General features: G+C 42.7%; 1 protein-coding gene across 2 annotated transcripts in view; it reads left to right on the forward strand.

Annotated features, from left to right (window-relative positions):
• DEPTOR (DEP domain containing MTOR interacting protein) overlaps positions 1-5450 on the forward strand; it is a 130065-nt gene extending 124615 nt beyond the window's left edge. For both annotated transcript variants that reach the window (XM_006211424.4, XM_031691286.2), the window contains exon 9: positions 123-5450. In XM_006211424.4, the coding sequence (XP_006211486.1) occupies positions 123-251 (129 nt within the window). In that variant the 3' untranslated portion in view covers positions 252-5450. The remainder of the gene's footprint in view (positions 1-122) is intronic.
• The last annotated feature ends 20887 nt before the right edge of the window (positions 5451-26337 follow it).

The raw sequence follows: 26337 nt of genomic DNA on the forward strand, positions 1-26337 counted from the left end.
TTGCAGTCTGGGCACCCTTGGGTACCAATGTATGAAGTTACCTGTTAAAGATACACAATGTCTTTATTCTAGGTGTGTGAAAACCTGGGAGCTATAAGAGATGCGTTTTGTTTTTCGTTTAGGTCTGTCAGTTTGTCGTCTCTGTCAATGGGCTGAACGTGCTGCATGTCGACTACCGGACCGTGAGCAACCTGATTCTGACGGGCCCACGGACGATTGTCATGGAGGTCATGGAGGAGTTAGAGTGCTGAGCGACTGGCCCTCCCCGCCCTTCCCGTGGCCTGTGGAGGATCAGAGGCAGAGCACAGAGCCATGCAATGACAAGACTTCATATAGATGGATGGCTTTGGACGTACAAGTCTTTTCTCCGTATATACACATCCTAATTTGAGTTTCATACACTGTTTCAGTTTCAATGTAAAAGAATCAGGTAATACATCTTTAAAAAAAAACAAACAGAAAAATCCCAACTACTGTCAACGTAAAAAAAGGTTTGAGAAATAATTTTTTTTACATAGGAGCATTGCCTTACTTGATTTCTGTTTGCAGTTCTCATCCGTTGTTTTTTTAATCTTAGTTCACAGAAAGTTGTTGAAATGCTTCTCTAGCCAAAACAGCCATGTGCTAAATTCCCCTTCATGGGAGTCAATAAAGTAGTTTTTACAGACTTGAAGTTGTACTGTCACCAAAATGAGCATGGGACTGTTTATTAAGGGAGCTAGATTTCACCGAACTTCAAATTAAAGCAACATCCAAAGGAAGAGTGCTTATTAATTGCCATTTTGAAGGTTCTAAAGCATTCAGATACTTGAAAGCCATCAAAAGTGGACTTTCTCTTAATTCCTGCCTTTAGTATCAACTTGTTACTTAACATGTGCTTTTTTTGTTGTTGTTCTTTTTTTTAATTGAAGTACAGTCAGTTACAACGTGTCAATCTCTGGTGTATAGCACAACGTCCCAGTCATGCATATACATACATGTATTTGTTTTCATATTTACCATGTGTTTTCAATTATGGCATTGGTCAGAAAACAAAACCTTTATGATGGTATGGGTGGGGTAGGTGGGGAGATACTACTTAAAACTATGTGCTCTGTTTTCTCTTTCTGAGGCTAAATCATTGTGTTCTGTCAATCAGCAACAGCAGCTTCTAGAAATAATCCTGAATGTGTTGAATGTCAAAACAGACAAGTTTGTATATACACATATAATTCAAAATCAAGCCTCTGGCAAGATTTCACTTTGAAGTTGTCCCTTTTTAAGTGAAGTATTCCAGAGCTTGTCTCATATGTGATAAAACTTGAAACTAAATTGCCTTATTGGCTTGAGTTTTTACTAGTTTTCTAGGGTAACATATTCTAAGGACATGACATGACATGCTGCTTGTTCATTGGGATTATTTTTTCACTAAAAGCACCATCTTGTATTTGTAACTTTTCAGCTCATTTGTGTGTATACTTTTTTTGGGGGGGGTCTGGAAAAAAATGCATATAGGGGCTTGGTGTGTAGAGGAAATTCCTCCCAGTGCCAAATTAGGGAGTCAGAGAATGCTCAATTCCTTTTATTTTCCTATAACACATTCTGAATGGCAAGGTTACTTTCTTATCATGTATTAATAACATAGGAACGTTGGACCTCCGCCATTTTTTGGTGATAGGTTATCACAATGTAATGGCACTGGTGGAACAGACATACTGTGCAAAAGATATTACATGTGTATGTTTCTGGTGATCCAGCTTTTCTGATCTGTAGCTTTCGTCAGAGAATAGGATTTTGAAGAAATACAAAATGGCTGAAAGGAATACTGTCCGTCCACATTGGAGAAATATTGTCGCCTCCGTGTGTCTGTGCTTTTATACTGTGCGCCAGGCTCTGCGCTACATACACACATGTTCTCTTTTAATCCTCCTCACAGCCCTGCAAAGTAGGTATCATCACCCTCATCTTTCAGACGTGGAAACCAAGTCTGAGCAAGTTTTAAAATGGTCTCTAAGTTCACGCAGTTGCAAGAACTACCAAGCGGCAGAGCGTGGATTCAAACACGAGTGTATTTAATGCTACAGCCCTCGTTACTCCCTCTCCCACTGGCCTCTCCCCCGAACCTTTCCCCATGGAGGGACCTTCCTCTGAGGGCTTATTCTGTACCCAGGGCTGTGCTAAAGCTGTGCGTTGCCTGTCCTTACTGACCTGTGACGTCAGTGTTGTCATTGTCTCCATTTTACAGCTGAGGAAACGGACTCATAAAGAGGTGGGTCACGTGCCCAAGGACACGCAGCTAGTAAATCGGAGGCCTTACCATTAGGCTTAAAACAAATGCATGACCTCTCTAAAAAAATGCGTCCTAAATGCCTTCTGTCTCCAGGTGTTCATTAATGGACAGAAGACGAGGGGAAGCCTTTCAGGAGTGGCATCTTCTTCTTGCCGGCTGCTTGTCCTTTTTACTCACCGCCTAATGCCCGTCGTCTTGAAACTTGGCATAACACCACTTCCCTTTAGCCAATCTAAGCACCAGAGAAGCCTCTGTCTTTATTTACTTGACGCAGCCTCCTGCCTGTGAAATTTCTTTGATTCAGAGAAAGTCATTGATGTCTTTGCTCAGATGCATACTAAAGTGAAGGAGGGAGGGAGGGAGAGGGGAAGGAAGACAGGAAGAAATGTTTCCTCCTTTGGCTCCTATTACCCTCAGCTTAAAGGTCAAATGCCAGAGAATTCTACTTAAAGCCAAGAGAGCATCACTTGTAGCCCCAGCCCAACCCTGACATCCTCACCCTGCAGGTAAATTGGATGCTCTCTTCCTAGGGGCTCCGATCTAGCTCCCTCTGGCCTTTGCACATGCGGTTTCTCCTCCCTGGAATATTATTCTTTCCCCTTTTTGGCCTGGAAATATCTGTCTTATGAACTCCCCTGAGATATTATCTCCTTTGAGAAACCAGCAATCTAGTTCTAGGATTGATGTTCCTTCTCTGAATTCCCACGGACCCTTAAACACCAACCTCCTGTGGTTATAGCAATGATGACATAGACTTTGGATTTGTCCCATTACATGTCTGACTCGCTAATTACACTCTAAGCGTGGGCAGAACAGGACCTGTCTTGCTCCCCAGGTATCCCCTTCACCCAGCAGAGTTCCTGACACAGAGCAGTGTCAGCCATCCACTGCTGTCTAATGAAGCAACTCAAAACATAGCTTATAACATTATTTGCTCCTAATCCTATGGGGTGGCCTTTGGGCAGAGCTCCATCTGCTAGGATGACCAGCCACTGCTTGATGTGGTACTGGTTGGGTTCACACAAACATCTGTGGTCAGGGAGCATGTTGGTTGGGGGCTGGCTGATCTTGGATGCCTTTGTGCAGGTATCTGGCTTTTGGCTGGGGTGTCTCAGTTCCACTTCACATAGCCTTTCCCCACAGCTAGTCCAGGCTTCCTCATTAGACCTCAAGAGCTCAAAGAGGGAGAGAATGGAATCTGCAAGATCCTTTGTGGACGTGCTTGGAAGTCACGCAGTGTCACCACCATTGCACTTTGTTGGCCAAAGCAAGCCACAAAGCTAGCTCAGAATCAAGAAGGAAAACAGACTCTCCCTTTTGGTGAGAGAAGCTGCAAAGAATCTGTGGCCATTTTCAATCCCCCAAGGGGAGGTACTCACTGGTTTTTGAGTAAAGGACCAAGAAGCTCCCTAGTTACTGGAAGGCTTCAGCTACCCAGATTAAATCACTACGACCAACCACTGGGTAGAAATAGAACATTTAGTTGTGGATAAAGCCCCGTGCCTAATGAAAACTTCAAAGTCAGAAAATCCTAAAATAATAGTGTTACATGGAGCCATGGAGAGCACGGTTTTTATTCTTTTCACTTTGCTGAGGAGGAAACAGGTGTGGAAAGGTCAAGTGGCACACCCAAACCCATGAGGCTTGTTGGGGCCAGAGCCTCGGCCAGACATCAGGCCCCTGCCCTGCAATCTTATGTCCTTTACAGTCTCGCCTCCTGCAGTGGAGGGCAGTGCAGTGAAAATAGGCCTCTGGCTTTGGGTTATTCATACAATGCAGTTGTGCAATGTACCTGTGACGGCAAAATGTGTATATTTTAACTCAGGCGTTGGGTTGTTTAATCGCATCACTAAAAAAATAAATATTTTGTATGATATTTTGACAGTGGAACTGCTTTAAAATTCAGAAACTCCATTCCTAACTGCAATATCAAGAATTATTCTAAATGAACAGTAAGCGTATTTTCTAAGAGCTTTTATTTCCTACATATGCGTGTCTGTGTGTATCAGTATATTGCGTGTGAGAGTTCACTCATGGAGAGTTCAAAGAAATGGCTTTCTTTGTTCCTAGGGAAAACACTTTTGATTTTTCAGGGTTTCTGTAATGTGTCTGTGTATTCGTGATAGAGATGGAAGTCGTTTTTTGTGAATTCATTAGCATAGTATGTGCTGTCAGTGCAAATTTGAAAGCCATGTTGGTTGATTCAGCTGTAGAGAGAAAAATGCAGCTGCCTTTGGGGTTCATTCTGTGATCTGATGTTTTCTTATTAATCTCTGTTAAATAATTGTATAAACTGATAAATTTAGTTGACAAATGGGTGGGCAACATGAAGAAGATATCCATGTTTGAGTAGATTAGATGCGATCAGCTTCACACTACCTTATAAAAGGTGAATGCATTGGAGTGGTAGGAATTAATAATTTACAAATCATTGCTTTTAGTCCAGAATAGAGTCTCATATTTCCAAATACTCATTCCTTTCAAATATGTTGTGAAAAATCACCTGATTTCATTATATTAACTATTATATTAACATATATTCACTATTCTCTCCTGTTGAATATTAATCCTGTGTCATTTTGATTATAAATGATCAGAATAACTCTAGAACATTTCAGTTTTGCTAATTGGTTAGATTCTATTGGTGTCACTGCCCATGGTTTTACTCATTTAAGGCAGAATTCCAGTGGTAATATGTTTTCCCTCCGTCCAATACCAAAAGCATAAATCCACAGTGTACCAAAATAAAGTTCATAATCAAAGTTAGTATATGGTATTGTCAAATGCATTAATATATGCACTTAATATATATGTTTATTTTTAAATTAGGTAGAAATTTATTTTCTCCCTTTCCTACAAATTATAGCAAAATACTTAAAATTATAATATGAAAATAGACAGTCTAGCATGAAATAAATGTTAAAATTTTTAAACACTGACTTTAGGGTTTCAGCTTTTCCTGTCTTTTAGAACAAATTAGCCATTTTTTAATCCTAAAAAAGGGCTGCATTATAAAGCTGATCTACAATGCACCTATCAGAGAAAACACATGGGACTCATATCCAACTCTCTAATGTAGCCAGAAGTGCCATTTGTAAAACTACTTAATGATGGATGTTTTCTGAAGCCCTTTTGCCTGGAGGGAAAAAAAAAGTGCATTAAAAGCTTTTTCTGTACTGTATTTGATTTGGAATCATTTTCTCCCTACATAGTTATTGATGAGTTATGGAATAGTCTATATGGAAAAATGCTATGTGGTTGGTTACTGTTTTGAGAAATATGTTAGTTCTTTTTTATTTTCAAATAATTGGGAAGTCAGTTACACAATTCCATATGTGTAGGGGGCGGGGTAAATTCAGACTACACTCAGTATTCACCAAATGAACTTTACATTTTCCTCTCATTTATTCACTTGCTCATTCATTTATTCAAGAAACCTCACTGAGGACTTGTGTTTTGCTGGACAGTAATACATAGGCCTTGGGAATACAACACTGAGTAGACAGGACACTGGAATCCGCTCATCCTCTAGAAGTCACCTTTGGGCCTCTCTCCTAGAAGTCTTCTCTCCATGGAGAGGTGGGAATATGAAATTCTGGTGTTTAAACAGGTGTTTTATTACCGCAAACTCACCATCCAACCCCAGAATCAGAGCACTGACAACTTACATTTAACTATTGTCTCTTTCCCAATCCTGTCCCTCACTTTCCCTTACCTAAAGTGAGCACACTGATGAGTGAATTCTGAGTTTACCATTCTTTTGTTCTTTTTGTTCTTAATAATTGCTTAGGTTTTTTTTTTAAAGGAACTTTATTAAAAGAGCATCAAGTTTTATATAAACTTCTGGGACTCGCTTATTTTCATTCAGGAAGACACTACTAAGATGCTTCTAGATTTGTGTGTGTGTTTGTAATGAATGCTCTTTTTACAGCTTCATAAATTATTTGTCTCCTTTCTTGTCAGTGGGCATTTGGGTTGTTCCCATCATTGTTGTCATTGTCATAAAAAGGATTCCTGTGAACATTCTGATACCATCTCCTGGGAATAAGAGCAGGAGTTTTTCTTCGGTATCCACTGAGGAGAAGAATTTCCGAGTCACAGGAAATGTGAATACTAATTTTACAAGGTCACGTCTCACTAGTTTTTGAAGTGGTTGAACCAATATAGATGCCCACCCAAAATGTAGAAGTGATAGATGTTGATCAGTAACTCCTCCACCACCTACATTCTGAAACTTCTTAATTTTTGTCAAATGTGTATTTGGTCAATGATACTGAGAATCCTAATTTGCTGCAAAGCTCATAAAACTTAAAGCACAAAAAATGTAAGAAGTATTTTCTGATCCTAACTTAGTACATCCGTATCTTCAAAATACCTAGGATGTCTTTGAAATTTACCCTGCATCAACTCTGTGATTTTGATGAGGCAAGGATTATTGTAAGTCATACAACATACTCAAAAACATCCAAAAATAATTTATTAAGCACCTGCTGTGGGCCTGTCATTAAGTCTTTTAGCCAACAGCAGTAAATAAGAAAGGTCCCAGTCCGTACGAAGTTACATACTCTTGGGGGACTGAAAGGAGTTCTGCACCCAGTTCCATCAAGGAGAAGGATTCCCTCTCCTCCACCACCAAGCGATGCTCAGACATCAGCTGAGCGTCCTGCAATTCCATCCTACTCTGCACTACCTCCTCGGAGAGAGCATTAGATCCCACAGGTGAAGGGTTCAGTCCTCCAAGACGGCCCCTCCCCTTCACTTCAGCTGCCAACGGCGAGCCTCGGTTATCACCTGTGCTTCTGACCGAATGGATATAAATCAGGTTCTCATGACCCTTCCCTTGGGTTTGACTAATTTGCTAGAGCTGCTCAGAGGACGCAGAGAAATGTTTTACCTATTAGATTTACTGGTTTATTATAAGAGAGTATAACTCAGAAGTAGCCAGATGGAAGTGATGCATAGGGCATGGTGTGGGGAAGGGGTATGAAGCTTCCACTTCTCAGTGCACACGACCCTCCCCCATCTCCGTGTGTCCAAATCCTGAAACTTTCCCAGCCCCAGCCTTTCGGTTTTGTTTGTTTGTTTGTTTGTTTCATTACATAGAATTAATTAAATCATCGGCTGTTGATAATCAACTCAACCTCCAGTCCCTCTCCCTTCCCCAGAGGTCAGGGAGGTGGGACTGAAAGTTCCAACCCTCTAATCCTGTGGTTGGTTCCTGGCACCACCACCTTTAGCTGTGTTTGGAAAGTCACTGATTAACATAACACAAGACACCTTTATTGCTCTCCTCACTTAGGAAATTCCAAGGGTTTTAGGAACTCTGCCAGAAGTGGGAAAAAGACAAATATACATGTCTTATTATGAATCATAACATCACAGGGACACAGAAAATAATTAAATAAATAAAATAACTCATCTTGGATGGGGGGAGTTTTAAGAAGTAAAGGAAACTAGATGGGGTGATAGAGAAGGGCCAGATTTCACGTGGTGGTGAGCGAAAACGGCTGCCACTTTGCTCAGTTCCAGTGGGGCACCTTTTATGTTACCGTCCCTGGGAACAGCGCCCCCTGGAGGTATGCAGTGCAACCGCCCTGAGCCAAAGCTTCTGCAAACTGGATTTTTTTTTATTTTTATTTTTATTTTTATTTTAGTTAATGCCTAAAGGATAGGATTGAGCCAGCCTCAGAGAAATCTTGAAGAGTACTGCAGGTGAAGGAAACAAGTCTGAAGCTTGAAGGGTAGTAGGGGTTAAGAGTTCTGGAGACTTACAGGCCTGGATTCAGATTCCAGCTCCAGCACTTAGGAGCGCATTCAGTCCCTGAACCTCTCTAGGCGTCAGTATCCTTGTCCGTAAAGTGAAGATGACAATACCTACCCCATTTGACGACTGTGAACATCACATGAGATAATGCACGTAAAATGCGTATCCTTGTACTGGACCCATAATAATCAATAATTGGCTATTTCTCTTGTTTTATTTTTGCTGTGTGTTTTGGCCTACTAAATGGAAAAGAAAAAGTTATGACGTTCCCCTGGACTCATGCCAACTAACCTGTACGTGGGACTGGCCCCCAAAATGCTCAGCCAGTTCTCTTATTAACACATCTTTCTGTGCCTTGGTTTTCTCATTTTTGAGAAATAATCTCACAAGGCTATTCTAAAGATTAATGAGTTAGTGCACTTAAAGGTCTTACAAGCACTTAACAAGTCATTAAGTGCTCCAAAAATAATTAATGATAGCCATTATAATTTTTATCACTATACCATGCTGATCATCTGACATCTTGAAAGACCCGCATTCATCTGTAAGGTTGTCTTTATCTATTGTATGTACACATATATTTTCATCATCAACAATACACATTTTAGTTTTAATTGTCATAAGACTAGATAATAGAAGGGTTAGAAAAATAGATATGATCAACTGTATGTTCAGTTGAGTACATTTATAAAAAGTCATCCAGGCTGTCACTTTCCCTCTATTCCTCAGGTACTGAGAAGCAAGGAGAGCCACAGGTTGGTAGAAAATTTAGCCCTGGATTCGTGGCTGTCAGTTGGGAGGGAGAAAAATAATTTTGCATTGGATTCTTGTCCTTCCACTACCTACCTCTTGAAACTAAACATTATATGTAAATAACTTACTGAGCATCATCTTTAAAACTCAAGATTTCGTATAAAATAACTTCACAAAACTGTGTGGTGTTAGCTATTTACTACCTTATCAAGCATCCCAGCACTTTAGCATCCTGTTAAGAAAGCAATAAAAGTCATCAAATGTTGGGCCTTACATCCCATGGCAAACACTGTCTCCCAGGGTATATGGGAGACTTAGTCCTGATTATAAAGGAGGTTCTTTTCCTGAGAACGCCTTCATTGAGACATCATTTCATTTGTCTTTTGTGGGCAGCTTCCCAAGTCTAGAGGTTCAGGAGATTCCTACTGGAATTATGTAAGCAAAACCAGCACCTTGTGCTTCTGTTAGCACATGCTTTGTGCAGGCAGGGAGTGGAGGCACGGGTCGCTGCTTGCCTTGGACGCCTGGTGAAGGTTCTGAGCAAAATAATAGAGAGCTCTGTGCAGAACTTGGCAAAATGTCTCCTGTTCTTCCATCCGGAATTTGGACTCTTTCCCTTCGCATGTTATTCTGACTCTCATTGCCTCCTGGGACTCCATATCATATTTTAAATCCCCTTTGTTCCTTGGTGGTTAAATATTAAACTCATTTCTTCCTGAAGTCTGAAATGCCTGGGTCCACAAAGGCCGATTGTTAATATAAACTTTATAAAGGTGTCTCGTGGTGCCGCTAGAGGTCCATCTGAGTGGATGGGACTCGAGGTGGACAGGACAGTCAGGCGGAGAAAGGGAGAGAGAGGAAGGGCATTGGTTCTGTTACCTCAACTTTGACAATGTGAATGTGAGTGTAGCCAAAACTGGGAGATGAGCCCAGCTTTTGAAAGTTCTGAATGTTTCTGCCACCATGAAGAAGTGCAACACTTGCCCTGGTGAATCCCATGGACCATGTGACATGGGAACAGGAAAGTTAGTTAATGATGAAGTGGGGAGACTCCAGGTCTGGCCGTTGGCAGCAGGAAAGGGAGAGAAATGCTGTGAGATTAAGGAAGACGGCAGTCCGCGGACGTCAGACCCGCCCGTCCATGTGAGACAAAGAGCCTCTGTTTTTTCAGATTTTCTTTCTGCCAATCTCAGCTGCATCAGATGTGAAAAATCATTTCTGGTGCTTTCCTTGGTGGAAAGGGAATGGGAGGCAGTGGTATACCGTCTTACTTTTAAAGTGCGTATTATTTCTCATCACCAGCGCACAGTCATCCACTCAATTTACTTGTCAGCCCACCTGCTTTGCTTCCCTTCTTGCTTAAGAGAACTGGCTTGCCCACACTCCACACACCCATCTTAGTATATAAATGGAAAAAAAAAAGTGTGAAATCAGAATCATCTCTTTTTATCAGTGAGAGACCTTGTACATTTGCTGGTTTACCCTGTCATTTTATGAATGGAGAAGCAGTCTTAGAAAAATTAATAATAATAGTAAGAACTAACATTCATTGCACTCTAAATATACATCATGTCTTCTCTGGAGGATCTCATTTAATCCTCACACGACTCCATAAGGTAGGGTCTAGTAAAAACCCTCATCTTATAGGCAAAGAGCTCTCTCTCAGTGGCACAAGGTCACACAACATCCAAGTGGTGGGTCAGAACTGGAACCTCATCCCTCTCACTACTGATGGTATCTGCCTCCTGCGGCCACCAGTTTGCCCCCAAATCCAAGATCCCACGTGCTCGTGGTGGCAGACAACCATCTAGAGCCAGACGTGAGAGCACTCTGCTTCCGTGATGATGCTGTGGGGGACCACAGGCAGCACCACACTCCTGAGCGGTGATGGTCCGGAGCTGGTCCCCCTTCCCTGGTGGCAGCCGCTTCACGCTCACTTTCCTCCAGCAGACGTCAGGGCTCACCCCTGCTTTCCCGTCTCTTCTCAACATCACTGCCTATCATTTGGTTCATTCTTAGGGTTCCCTTTGGCCCCAAACTAGGCATGTAGTAGCTATTTCTCCAACCTCCTTCTTACATGCTCTTCTGGAAGAAGCAGACCCCCCAGATGCTTTTGTGTTCATGCATGCATTTCATTTCATCCATTCAACACATAATAATAGATGCCTCCTATTGCTATGCTAAGTGCTAATCACGACAGCCCGGCAACCAAAACGTCACTTGGGAGCCCTAGAGGATAGGAACTACATCAACGCATCCTATAGCTCCAGGACCTAGTAAGGAACCCAGCACAGTCACCTCTCAGTTAATGTTTTTTAAATGAAAGTATGTGTTTGGAAAAATCTCCTCAGATGTGCAGTGTACTTTCCTGAGATGGAAGTGGGCTTTGAAATCTTGCTAATGTCTCCTCTTTTCTGAGGCATTTCTCAGATGGCCTGTGAAAGACACTCTGCTCTCCTTTTCATTCATTCCTGGGAGCAGGCTTGTGTGTCTTTTAGTTTTCCCGAGGTCCTCCCATGAGGTCAGACTGACACCTGCTGGAGCACAGGAGACCTTCACTCTGGCATCTTTCTTGGAGCTTAGAAAGAAAGGACAGGGGAGAGACAAAGGGAACGTCTTTTTTTTGTAATCCCCTACCCCTATCTTGCTCCTCCCGCCCTCCCTCTCCCCACTGGTAACCACTAGTTTGTTCTCTGTATCTGTGAGTCTGCTTCTTTTTTGTTAAATTCACTAGTTTGTTGTATTTTTTAGATTCCACATGTAAGTGGTACCATGCAGTATTTGTCTTTCTCTGACTGACTTATTTTACTTAGCACAATTCCTTCCTAGTCCATTCATACAGATGTCAAAATGTCATTTTTTATGGCTGAGTAGTATTCCATTGTGTGTGTGTCTGTGTGTACCTGGAACACCTTCTTTTAGAAAGACAGACATTTAGGTCACAGGCCCACCACAAAAGAAATCAAGGCAAATCTCCAGGACTCCAGGCCTCTAGAAGGTGCTTCTCAATGATACTAGTGGTAGTTACTGAGTGTCCATTACGTGCTGTGCCCATATGAAGTGTTTTAGGCACATTATTAAGTGTTTTATTTATTTCGTGCACATTGTCCCAAGTAACCATTTTCTAACGCATCTCACAATGTTTTATCAACTCCATCTTTGCTTTTTAAAATTGAAGTATAATCAATTTACAATGTTGTGTTAATTTCTGGTGTACAGCTTCGTGATTAATTTATGGACTTGGTGATACAGCTAGACTTTGGACTCCCACACAAATGTTCACACACACACACACACGCAGAGATCTGAAGGAAATGAAACTCATCTTAATGCAGGTTGTGAGAGTTTTAATTCCTGACAAATCCTTCATTCTTAGATCTGTGGTGCTTTTTCTTACATGAGTTAGAAGTCAAGAAGAGTATGTTGGAGTTTACACTTAGAAATGGGAACATGTCCTCTGACGCTTGAAGGCTACCTCAACATCCTAGCGCAGTTACTGACTATGACAGATTTTCTCAGGAGAGAAAGGGACTGTTGATAATCAAGATCATTAGTGCCCAGAACAAGAAAAGCGCAATGGCTCTGCGTATTCACGGTTGCTTAACACAATCACGTAATTGTTAGGGGGCCTCCTGACTTCAGCTCCCAGCTGAGTGAAGCAGGAACAGAATGCACACACACCCCTCCGCCACGTTCATCCAAGGGCTGAAGAACCCTCTTCTTACTCCTTGGAACTGGCTTCTGTTCACATCCCCTATATGGTGGATGCCTGTGGATGATGTCAACCTCTTAATACGGAAAAGAGCAAGACCAGAAACAAAGCACGCATTGGTGGGGTCGGGTGAGTCTGGTGGGGCCAGACAATCGTAGGGCTCTGTGGGGGCTGAGACCTTCCTTGTATGAACAGAGACTGCCTCTCATTTGCCTGCTGGAGCTCCCCCGACTCCTCACCCCTGCCACCCCTAAGGGAATTCAACTGCGAAAAATAAAAACAGTGCTCACGTGGCTTCTCATTCCATATCCTCCTTTCTTGGTGAAAAGTTTCTTTGCGGCTGGTGTCCAGACTTTAGACTAAGTCCGAGGAAAGCTTCCTTTTTAAAAAAAATTGATGCTGACTGTGAGCAGGGGTGCAAGGCTGTTTCCTTTTGAGCCTCCTTCCCATTGTTCCTGTAACCACCAACCGACTTTCCCTCTTACTCTTTCCTTCCCCATTTTGACTTAAAATCTGTTATTTCTTGTTATCAGCTTCTAGCAGCCTCTCTCAGCAGTTATGAATGCTGAAGTCTATCTCTGGGATGCTGGCTGGAATGGGGCGAGCATAAAAATGGGTGCAAAACTATGTAATAGGGGAAGCACTGGAGAATCCATGTGGGGAGGCTATGTCTGTCGGTGGGTCCATGCTGGATGGCAAGAAACAGAGCCCAAGGTACGCACCAAGGCAACAGAAGGGAATCAGGGGACAAGCCCAGGTGTTGTTGTAATATCTGAAGTAGGAGATGAAGCCGAAAGTTATAACCTAGACAAGGAAAAAATGAATTAGTACGTAAAATAAAAGATACAAAGCGAGCACACGATCTTTTGTCATAGGCAATATCCTCCAGAACATCCTTCCGTTTCCATTTGATGTCTTTGTGAATCAACCCTGGTTAAATTCAATCACGGAATTCAAGCAGACTCGTCCTTATGCCCTTGTAAGTGTTTGTTTCATATTAACTCTATTTACACGTAGAGTTATGTCTTACCATTGAAGACCTGAGCGACTCATTCTGGAATACCCCACAGCCCCATCATATAACTCCAGAACAAATGACTCGTTTCCAGACTTAGGCATTAAAGACAGTACTAGTGTGCTATTTTAACATCCTAACTTGGGCGGTTGTCCTGTGGAACGTGAAATGCACCAAAAAAATGAAATGAATAATTACTGACGCCAGCCATTACCACAACATTTATCTTGTTTAATCCTTGTAACGCTCATGAGATTGTTGTGAGGATTAAGTTAAATGAGATATTTCATGTAAAGAGCTTATTGTATGCTTGGCATATATTATATTCTTGGCTTAATATCATTACACTTACTACAATAAGTGTATAATAACATTATGCAGTTTTATTTTCAGCACACACCAACTGGGAGATGTGATTTTGGGTAGACTAACTGGATTCTTGATCACCAATCCTGCTTCCTCTTCCTGGACACATAGGAAGTCTATCCTTTTCTGCCTGCCTTGCGTCTGGGAGGGGCGGTGTGACTCAGTTCTGGCCAGTGGTGTCTGGGGAGAAGTTACGTACACCACTGCCAAGTCTGGCTGGATCATATTCAGTGAAATCCTGTGCTCCTTCTTACATGGGCAGGAAGAGAATGACTCTGCACTAGAGAAGCCATGTGGTGGAAAGAGCCTGGATCCCTGCGTCAGCTCTGGAGGAGAGCCTCCTGATTCACATCAGGCTATAATGTGAGCAGAAAATAAACTGGTTGTTTAAGCCACTGAGATTTATTGGCTTATTCATTATTGTAGCGTAGATGATCTTATTCTGACTAATACAGTGATGCTGAAGAGAAGGGAAACCAATATTCTTTAAATTAGTTATTTGAAAGCAACTCATTACCAAATAAGGCAGAAGTAAGTATCCACACATGAAACAAATCTGCAAAATTGTCTGTGGAGTTTTGGGAAAGCTATGGGGCATCATTCTGCTGTGGGGTTAAGTCCTAGATTCGCATAATGACAATAATGGCAGAACTAGGACATAAACCAGGCGAGTCTGACTTCAGGACCAGTACTTTTCTTTACTCCCTCCTACATCAGTTTGGGATGAACCAGTAGAGGTGCCTCCTGCCAGAGCCTGTGATAAGGTATAAGGCCTCAGGGGCCAGACTAGACGCAGTGATATATTAGCCCATTAGGACTTTAATAGGTGCAGGGTGGTGGGGAAGGAGAGAACCAAGAGGCAAATATCAAGAGGCAGTACTGAAAGCTCAGATCAGTGAGACGTGGTGTAAGTGGGAAAACGTATGGCAAGGCCAGAAGCCAAAAGAGAGAACAGGGCCGAGTGTAGAGAGATGGAATCAGGAAGAGGGGCTCAGTCTGGAGACTGAATTTCATGTGATGCTGGCCAAGGGATTAGCCCTGGTGGAGACGGCCCAGCAGAGTGGACTTGAGGCAAGAGAATGAGAACAGCAGGAACCCTCCAAAAGTCCCTCCAAATGCCAGCCCAAACTCCTGTGTCCTGATCATGGTCTACAGAAATGCACTATAAAGACTAGCTCCATTGTCACTTGGGGAGGTCAGATTTGGGGATCAATGGTTTTTCAAGAAAGATCAATCACCTCATCTCCATTTTTTCTGAGCACCAGTCACATGTATTTTAAGAGCTCACTCAGCTCTCATTGGTATAGACATACTAATAGCTAGCAAAACTACCAAACAGCATTCATTAAATACACATTGTTGAATATGCTTTTGGTCTCCTGGCACTCTTCCCCCCCGCCCCTTTTTTTTTTTGCTAAAAACTCCTATATTTAGGGGGGGTGAATTGCCTCTCCCTCATTTAGCACAGTTATAATAAGATTTCTATCATGGTGCCCTGGTCTCTCCTTAGTAAAAGAATGAGCCCCAAACCCAAGTTAAATCAACACTTACTTCCAGGACCTTGACTTTTGAGCAGAATAATGCATGGATGGGAAAAATAGCTGAAGTTCATTAAACACAACTATTCATTAAACGTCATTAAACTTGAAGTCCCTCAAACCTACCCTGGCTCTTTTCTTCTCTAAGCCTGGTCCTGGAGCCTTCTGATGAAATCTGTGGGCCACGCTGACCTTTGCTGAAGCGCTCAAGATCAGGACAAGGGGGTTGAGTAAGCTTGGAAGAGCACAAGGTGTCAATTCCACAGAGCAAGTGGAGACCGAGAGCCAGATATAGAATCAGGTATCTGCCAAAGAGTTCAAGCAACTAGAAACAGTCAGGTTTAGGAGTTGTACTGTGGAAAGAGCTCCTGATTAATTTAGAAAAGGGTGGTAGGTCAGTTAGAACGTTTTTTGATTGAACTAACTTAAGTAGGTCGGTGGGGCAGCAGGTGGGGGTTGGGGGGAAAGACTTGGTTGCTTTATTTAAGCACACTGCAATAGGAGCAATGGTTATATAATTTATCATCCGCCTGGAACACTTCTGAGAATGAGAGAGGGAGACGTTAATGATTAAGCTGGGATAACAGATGTAAACCTGGCCTCCCTTAGGCAAACTGGGAGGGATGTCTGTTCATCTAAGTGTAAAGAAATCAGAATGAATAAAACCTAAAAGGCGCCAGGGGTCTCTCTTTTTGTTTAGCTGTCACTTTTCTCTACTTTCTACTTCTCTCAGGTGGGCTTCATTTGCATAAGCGTACATAGCAGGGGGCACAGAAAGTCCAGGCTCAACTTCTTAGAGATTACCAATCAGAGAGGAAAAGACAGATTTTCCATCTGCTCCAGTATGAAATACCCTGCCCCAGAATTCCAGGTAGTCTGGCCTGAGTCACCTGACCATCCCTGGACCAATTGTTGTGAACAAAGGGATACCTTCCTATCATCGCTTCACCTTGGGCCATGTGCATTTCTGGTGTCAAAGACATAGGAGTACAATTAATCAACAGCCCCAGTCATTTGAAGCAGCATTTCCCAAAAAAGAGAAGTTATTCTAGGAGACAAAACAGTATATATCCACAATGACAGCCTCTTATAGAGTGCGTGCTGCCAAGCCCACTGGTTTTATGGGAACATAAAACACAGCTGTTGGATAAAACACATGTTATGCATGACACAGCTGTCTGAATGCTGGAGCTACCTGGGAATGGGTTAAACCATGAACTCTGCAACCCTGAAAACCCTTTACCGCCCAGTCTAACAAAGTGGATTGCTCTGTCCCTTTATAGTCCAGTGTATTAGAGACAGGGAAGGCCCTGAGCTTCATGGTCCTACAAGCCTCTCAAACCTCCCAGATGACGTGACCCAGAAAGCCACTGGCAGAAGCCTAAGTGCACTGGGCACCTTGAGTTTAAATGGGGAGCCAGGAGATCAGAAAGGAAAGTGAGGACTCCATAGAAAAGAGTTGAGAAAGAGGATGCTTGAGGTGGACTGCCCTTCCAGGCCAGCTTGGCCAACCTCCCAATTCTGCCGCCACTGGCTCCTGTTTCAGCTCTGTGATTGGACAGCACCACTGTTTATGATGAAACCTGTAACAGAGAGAAATGCTACCTCCTGCCACCCTGGAATGGTCCTCACCACCTTGCATGGAGGCTAAAACTCACCAGCAGCCTACCTGCTCCCTGGCCAGCCCTTCCACGGGAGAAAAAGGAGTGGATAAATGTGTGGAAGGCTGGCTAGGTGGCTGTGGGCTCCCCGCCAAAGAAGCAACTCAGCACAGCGGCCGGGTGGAGAGCGAGGGCCAGCAGAATATTTCACAATGGGTCCCTCGCCACCACAGGGAACATAGTGTTTGCTGGAGAGAGCTCGCCAACCTCAGAGCCCTCTGTGCCTTCCCGAAAACTGTAGCTTGAACTCTAATGAATAACCTCGGCTCAGCCTGAGCCCTGCTGGAGCAGCCGGGGCTATCTGTGCCACAGTGCTGAGCAACAGGAATGCTGCTGGCAAACCCCGCCCTTCGGAACCAGCCAGCAAGGCTGAAAATGCTGGAAGCTGGACCCACTCATTGGAACTCCACATTCCAAATGGGAGATTCCACAAGGGCTATTAATAGGTAAAGTCTCTCCTGCTGGGCTTCAAGCATCTGGGCCAGTCACAGGAAGCTCTGCTTGGAACTAAGCAGTCTGTGAATAAACAAACAGGCACTGACATCTGGTTTAGGAGAAGTAGCTAATGAAATATGTCATAGCTCACCTTGGCCCGGAGTTCAGGGTAATGAAACAAACTACTGGTAGTTGATATAACCATTTCAGTGCTGGTCTATGGTCAGTGTACATATTGGCTGTCCCATTTTGTTCATTTGTTTTTTTTTTCAAGTGTTTCCTCTCTTTTCATTCATTGGTCAAGACAGACTATTTCTTTTTTCAACTTTTAATTCAAATATGGAGTAGTTGCTGTGGACCTCTTCCAGACTGAGGCACTCAATCGCCCAGCTGCTGATGGCCAGCAGCTCTCAGCTGAGCCCCTCTCCCGTCCAAGCCCTCTGCTAAAGGGAGCTGCCTCGCATTATTCACAATAGCCAGGGTGCAGAGAGAACCTCAGCGTCTGTCAATAGGTGAGTGGATCTAGAAGATGTGGCATATCTATACCATGGGATATCATTCAGCCTTAAAAAAGAAGTAAATCCTGCCATTTGCCACAAGATAGATGAACTGGGAGGGCATTATGCTCAGGGAAATAAGCCAGACGAAAACAAATACTGCATGGTACCACTTATATGTGGAATCTAAAAACAACAACAACAAAAGTTGAATGTCTAGAAACAGAGAGTAGAAAAGTGGTTAGCAGGGGTTGGGGATGGGGGAAATATGAAGAGGTTAGTACAGGCTTTCAGTTACAAGATGAGTAAGATCTGAGGATCTAATGTAGAACCTGGTGACTGTAATTGGTAACACTGTATTGTAGCACTGAAATTTGCTAAGAGAGCAGAAGTTAAATATTCTGATATAGATATAGATATAGAGAGAGAGAGACAGACATAGGGAGAGTGAGCGCACACTGCCTGGTCCAAGGTCATGACCCCTTCCTTGGGGGAAGTCCATATCTTTAAAGAAAGAACCGATTTGCTGAACAGAAAATTCACAAAGACTTGCAGAGACACTTCTCAAAAAAGAATATGTAGTTAATTTGTGTTTCTATGGCCTGACTCTCTCACTCCCGCTTGGGATGACTTTGAAGGGCCATCCTAACTCCAGAGTTCCCTGTGGGGTTTCCAGCCACCCGCTCTCTGCTCAGTCATGCCCTGACTCTCACAGATACGGTTCCTGAGAGCTCCCACCCAATCAACTTTTTGCACATAAATCTCCATCTTCCCAGTAACATAACCCCTAATAACGTACAGCACAGACACAGACAAGTGCATTGACCTTAACTGTACAACCTGATGAATTTTTACAAAATGAGCACACCCGTATAACCAGCACCCAAATCAAGAGACATCCCACACGCTCTCTTCCCATCACTAAGGGTAACCACTATTACCACCTCTAATAGCAGAGATTTGTTTCATCTGTTTTAGGGCCTTATGGAAATGGTGTCATATGCTCTTTTTATGGCAGGCTTCTATTGCTTAACATTTTGTGAGATTCATTCATGTTGCTGCATGAGGCTGTACGTAATTCATTCCTATTGCTATATAGTATTTCCTAGCGTGAGAATACAATGCCATTTATTTTCTACTCTGTAGTTGATGAGAATTGTAGTGCCAGTGTGAGGCAGTTAGGAACAGCACTGCAAAGAACATTCTAGAATATGTTTTTGGAGGGGCTTGAACACTCATTGTTGTAGGGAATTTAAAATACTTAGTTTTAGTAGATATTGCCAAACAGTCTTCCAAAGTGGCCACACCAAGTTACACTGCCACTTGTAGACCATGAGTATTAAGACCAATACTTGGTGTTTTCCACCCTCAGTCACTGCAATGGTTAGAATATTGTGGTTTTAACTCACTTTTTTTCTGGAAACCAATGAGGCTGAGCACATTTTCATGTTTATTGGCCATTTGGATATTCTCCTTTGAAAATGTTCAGGTCTTCGCCCACTTTCTGTTGCGTTATCAAGACAATTCTTTCTTTTCTGTCGAATGTTGGGAGAGACCGCAGAGATCGTCTTTGGTTGAGAGGGAAAGAGGAATGGTGTTTTGTCCAAGGACAAAGCATGTAGGGAAGTATGTAGGTGATGATAAACACACGCTTTGAAGCTACTGGAAGAGAGAAGGAGAAATGAGATTCATCCACAGGAGCAAAGTCATAGACTCATGTGGGGAAAAGTAAATTGAGGTGGGGTCCAGGATGCCACGGACACAGATGGGGTCCAGCTGTTCGACGCAGGAAAGCCAAAGTGGGTGGGTGCCAACAAGAATCCACTCAGTTGGATCCACAGGAATCCACTCAAGTGATAAGACTCTGATACACGAGCAATGCTATTCATGATTTCCAGAATAGTTAGAAAAGGCTGTGGCTCCTGGGTGGCACCCAAAAACGGGTTAGAATGAAATAGGACTGTGATGGTTAGTCTTGTATATCCAGGCAGAGTCATGAGATCATTAGGTGGCTTGGCACGGTTTCAGAGCTGCTTCCTCTCTTCTGAGAGGGTGCACTTTTTTTTCAGGTTCACTCAACCACCACACGTGAGAAATAATAAGGGCAGAGTGACTGAGAGCACAACAACCTCATTATCCAGGCAGCTCTCTTCCTGGGGAACAGCCCACAACCTCAAACAGCAGAAAGGGGGCAGAGTCAGATCTGCCGTGACTTTGCGCCCCCTTTCTGCCTGCCCACAGAATCAGCTCTCCCCCTGCCCCGGCTCCAGCATCAGAACAGTCCTTACCTGCTCCAGGGAGTTTTGAATCTTCTCTGGATCCTGACTTTCTATCAGTTTGACCTGAAGAGGTTCCTCGTGCTGAGTCTTGGGTCCTGGTGGCTGACCCTAACAACCCGGACCCTCTTTTGCCCTTTTCATACCCTGGCCCGAGGACTTGTGCGCTGGTAAAAATCTTACTCTTTTGTTAAGAATAGGTTCTCTCGAGGGACTCTTTTTATTTTAGAGTTGGAGGGAAGATGGAAAAAGAGATACTTTCCACAAACCTAGTCTCCCCTATTGATCCTGCAGGAACCTTGTGCCTGTTAATTAACAGATAAGGGCTGTAGAAAAAGATGACTTTCATTTGTTCATTCAGTGATACTTTTATTGTGCATCTGCTACGTGCTGGGTGATGTGCACCCTGGAGACACAGCAGGACACAAGACAGACACAGTGCCTTCGTGGAGCATTTATTCCAGTAAGTCAGAGATATTAAGTAGGTAACGTCAATAAAGTATAAAAACAGGGAAGCTCAGATTCCTTTCTCTCAGAGAGGTTAACGTTCTTGTATGTTTTTGTTGTTTAATAGGAAGAATTCATTGAAAAACCTCTAAGCACAGTTTCTCCAATTGTGTTTCTCAACTGGGACTGGTCTTGTTCCCGGGGGAGCATTTGGCAATGTCTGCAAACATAGGAGCATCTAATGGGTGGCATCCTTGGATGCTGCTAAACATCCTGCAGTGCGCAGGACAGCCCCCCACAATAAAGAACTATTCATCCCTAAATGCCAGTAATGCCAAGGTTTAGAAACCCTGATCATCTAACCATATGACTAGTACCTCAATATCTTTCTTAAAAATTCCACTGTGCACAGGACAGCCTCCTGCAACAAGGAATTTTCTGACCCTAAATTTTAATAGTGCTGCAGGTGAGAGAGTAGCATTCGTTGTTCCAAACCAAATTCGTTGGCACTATATTTACTACAAATAACTTCTTAGCACTTAGAGAGGGAGGGTGTAGCTCAGTGGTAGAGTGCGTGCTTAGCATGCATGAGGTCCTGGGTTCAATCCCCAGCACCTCCATTAAAAATAAATAAATAAACATAATTACTACCCCCTCAAAACAAACAAAGAAAAGCACTTACTATGGAAAAGACTTTGTGTTAAGACCTTTCCATTTATTATCTCGTTTACTCATCAGGAAAATATGACGTACATAATGTTATCCTCATTTTACAAGTAAGGAAGCAGAGGTTCAAAGAAATTAAATAATGTCCCCAAGGTCACACAGCTCATCAGTGGCAGAGCCAGCACTTGAGACCAGGTCTGACAAACCCTCTAACTGACTTATTCTACTTGTTCTTGTGATAATTTCATTACTTTACATTTTTATGAGGTTTCCTAGTTTTCAGTACACTTTGAAAAGATCATTCCCAAAACAGAGTTTTGCGGTAAAGCACCGGCTTGAAGTTCAATGTACGAGACCTAGTCCTTGCCTACCTTGTGATCTTGGATAAATGACCTCTTTTGGCCTCTGAATTCTCGACTCTAAAGTGAGAGCATTGAACTAGATAATTTCTCAGGGTCCTTCCAGTTCTAATCCTTTTACTGATAAATGACGTATGGTAAAACTGCAGTCTGTGCCATTGGCTATCAGACATCTTGATTACGACATTTAGTAAGAGATTCATTTTGCATCGTGACTCAGTATATGTATATGAAGTTTGAAATACAAGTTTCACAGAGCATACTGAAACAGTCAGACCCACCAGGTTATGCTGCAGGAATACACCATCCCCAAATCTTAAAGCAGCAAAGATTTTGCTCTGGCTCGTGTCACGTGCACCAGGAGGCGGTTGGGGTACTGCTTTACTTTGTCCTCAGGCTGATGGAGCAACCTCCATATCAAGAACCCCCAGTCCTAATGGCAGAGGGGAGGAGACTGGTGAATCCCACACTGGCACGTGAAGTGCCACTCAGCTCTCTTTCTGCCATGGGAGGACGCCGTGAGATGTCAGCTGCTGGCAACCGAGAAGAGGGTTCTCACCAGAACCTGACCCTGACCTCAGCGTCACACTTCCAGCCTCCAGGGCTGTGAGAAGTAGATTTTTGTTGCTTATTTAAAATAAAACAAAACAAAAAAACTCCCATTCAGACTGGCACACATCACTTCTGCTTACACTTCTTTGGCCAAATCACTTGACTATGTCTGACTTCAGGAAGACATGGAAATGCAATTCCACCGTGTGCCTGGGGAAAGAATCAAAAATATCTGGTAAATGGGATGAATGACTCCCGCAAATGTGTACCATGATGGTTAATTTTACGTGTCAGCTTGGCTAAGCGACCGTGGTGCCCAGATATATTTGGTCAGACATTATTCTGGGTGTTTTGTGAGGGTGTATTTGGATAATATTTACATTTAAATCAGTGGACTTTGAGTAAAGTGGATTGACTGCCACGATATGGGTGGGCCTCACCCAATCAATTGAAGGTCTGACTAGAACAAGAGACTGACCATCCCCTGAGCAAGAAGGAATTCTGCCAACAGACAGCCTTTGGGTTTCCAGCCTGCAGCCCACTCTGCCGATTTGGGACTTGCTAGCTTCCTTAATCAGGGGAGCTAATCCCTTTAAATAATTATCTTTATACATACATCCTGTTGGTTCTGTTACTCTGGCGAATCCCAGTGGATACACGTACCAATACTGTGTAGGATACATGCTGATGTTTGTTTGTTTCTTCAATTTAATTGAGCTCTAGCCTACCCTATTATATTCTATTTCATTTTTTTTTAATGCTAGTCACAATCCAATCAACTAATTTCAAACTCATCTATGGATTGCAATTATAAGTTTCAAAAAGACTGGCTTATATCCAACTGGAAGTGAAACAGTTAAGAGTACATCCTAATTTTAGCCAATCAGAGATTATTTTACTGATTTTACACAGGAAATGTTATAGTGTCCATGTTTCTGCTCAAAGGGAAAACAACAAAACAGAACCTTGCTTTATTTTATCACAGTTTAGCAAGGCTCTCTTCTCGTCCCAGGAGGCAAACTCCAGTCACACTCACTGATACAGCAAGAGCAGATTATTGATCTGGCAGAACAGGTGCAAACTGCCAGGGACTGAACTGAGCAGATGTCCAGAAGTCAGGTTGCAATATTTAGCAAACAAAGAAAAATCACCCCTAGGATGATGGATGTTATGGGTTGCATTGTTAGGAAACCCCTTGTACCTCAGAATTTGTAGGGACAGACTGAACCCATACTCCAGAATGAGAATTATTTTCACTTTATTATAGAATTAACATTCCACAATTATATGGCTCAAACTCCAGTTACTGTGTAATGATATTCTGACCGAGAATGCCAATGATTCCTCACCAAGGAACTGCTGAAGGTCATTAATTTGTGTAAGTCAGTCTGTCCCAACAAATTCTATTGTTTAATAAAGCCCCGAGTTAAAGAAACTCTCTAGGAGTTACCATAAATATTAGATATATGAAAGGGACAAACCTTACCTATTTAAAAGAGATATGTTCGGATACAAATAGGCAAACCCACATTTCATAGGGCCAGTGCATAAAGGCCATGCTGGTGACATGCTGCACAACTGTACTGGACATGGTCACACACACTTGGAAGAGTGATGTCCCTCAGAGCTGTGCAGCATGGTGGCCGTGCCCAGAGAAGCAGTCTCCCTTGTAGAACGTGTCCGTCGGGCTTTTTCCCTCTGGCTCTAACCAGGTAACCAAAGCTCTGAGCACTGAATGATAGACCAAAAGATGCTCCTCGTCTCTATTTCCATATGAAGGAAATGAGACTTTGTGAAGCCGTGGTGGGGGACACCACAAAAGTGTCACAGTCAATAAAAGACAAAGCCATTGCAATAGTTTAGACCAGCACTCTTCTGTCTGCTCCTCCGCCTACTTAGTCTTGAAGATACTTCACTTCTTCTGGTCGAAGAGCAAAAACAAAAACAAAACTCCAAAAAACAAAATCCAGTAGAACAAAAGAAACAAATGACAATCTTTGAGACATTGCAATGAGTGGAATTCTTAAACTAGGAAAATATGATTGAACAGAGGTGTGTAAAGATAGAAGAAAAGTCTAACTTCTCTGTGAATGTAACAGCTCAGCTTCAAGGACCTTGACCTGACTCATGATACACCCGAGTACAGGAATTAAAAATGGTTTCACCGACCGCTCCTGCTCAGCATGAAAAAACATGAAAGCAAGGAAAGGAAGCTAAAATCCAGGAGCTTCTCCCACCCAGCCCATAGCTTGGGGTTGTCTTTGTGCTCACAGCCTCCCAATGAGTCAGGAGATTTCTGAATGCTTGGATCTGCCTGATATCTTGTTGTTTATTTAGGACAAGACCGAGCCAAGAGTCACATCATTTAAAACATGTGAAAAGAAGTGATTTGTCTCACCTGTTAAAAAGGTAAGACATAATGAAAAGATTAACAGAGCTGCCTCCCTTCTGCTGAATCCAGCCCTGCAAACTGGGTGAAGAGGCGGACGTGAACTGTGCAGAGAGGAGAGAGGAAGGGCGGGTCTGGGAGCTGGTGGATTTCAGTTGGGTGTGGATTCTGTGTTTGCCAGAGAGGATGTAGCACGGTCTTTCTTCCATGAGAAGCTCCACGACAGAAATTCAGGTGGGTTCTGGTCCGTAGAGACTTTCTGTATGTTGAGGAAATGCTCACCTCAAATGCCTGACTGACAGACGGGTGATGGAAACGTGTGGCGAGCCACCACCTAGACTAGAGCGAGTGGCGGGGCTGTGGTTCATGTAGAAGGCACACTCTTCCTAAAGCATTCAGTTCACATCCGTGGTTGTTTTAAAACAACATAGAACCAAATCACTGCCTTAACGAAACAGAACACTTCTGCAGGGACCCCTCAGTGCGCACATTATTAATCCCTGATTAAAAGGGCCAGGAGCTGCCAGAGCAGAGCCTCCACTTCTTCCAAAGGCCACAAAGTCGCCATGCAGTGTTCTTTTTATTTGCTGCTTCAGCCTTGCTCCGAAGGACACTCTTGCTTAAGCAATTTACCCCAGAACATGGTGATAATTCTTCTGCAGACAAGGGTAGAGTGAATCATATTAATTACATCCTGGTGTGGCTATTTACTAGGTTAGCGTTTAGAATCTATACCAGTAAACATGAATTAAAGATGATTTTGTATTGATCAGTACCAACTGTGTATGTAAATGCGTTGATTGCCAGAGTTGTTTAAATTTTCTCTCTTTAAGTAAACCAAAGTCATTAAGCCAAGAATAATAACAAGTAACATTTATTATCCTTCTATGAGTCAGGCACTATAGACTTTACATGGATTATCTCATTGTCTTGTTTAACGCTTGTTAACAACCCTCTAAGGTAGGTGAGAGAATGTGATAAAACCTGATTCAAAGGGGAAATGAAAACGCACAGCTTTAACATTTGCAAACTACATTTTTAAAAACTATCACAATCTAACTGTTCCCTCAAGGCCTCCTTTATATTGAAGATTAGCCCATATTTAAATTGGGAGCATAATTTTACTCTGGAAGTTGATTCACGTTTTACTCAGATTAAACTACTCATTTTCAGTAAGGGTGTCGAGCACTTATGCCCTAATCTGTGTCCACAGTGAATGGAGATTTTATCCGTGGATCTTTTGGTGGGAGGTTAACCATTTCCAGCACGCAGCAAGTGCTGTTTAACCCAAGGGACCACTTGAGACAATAGGAATAGGAAAACACTCAATTCACAGTCAGGAAACATAAACTGTGGTCCTTCCTTTGCCACTTTTTTTTTTTTTTTGCAATGACTTTTTTTTTAAACACCTTTTTTGTGGTATGGTTCCTGCACAGTAAACTATAAATATTTCAGATGTACAATTTGATTAATTGTGATAGATGTATATGAAACCACCACCACAATCAAGACAGCTAACATTCCCATCACTCCCCAAGAGGTGCAAATTTCGAATTCTTAATTTATCCCTTCCCACACCTATACCCTCTGGTAAGCATAAGTTTGTTCTCTATGTCTGTTTCTGTTTTGTAGATAAGT

The sequence above is a fragment of the Vicugna pacos genome, chromosome 25, assembly GCF_048564905.1.
Source record: "Vicugna pacos chromosome 25, VicPac4, whole genome shotgun sequence".
NCBI lineage: Eukaryota > Metazoa > Chordata > Mammalia > Artiodactyla > Camelidae > Vicugna > Vicugna pacos.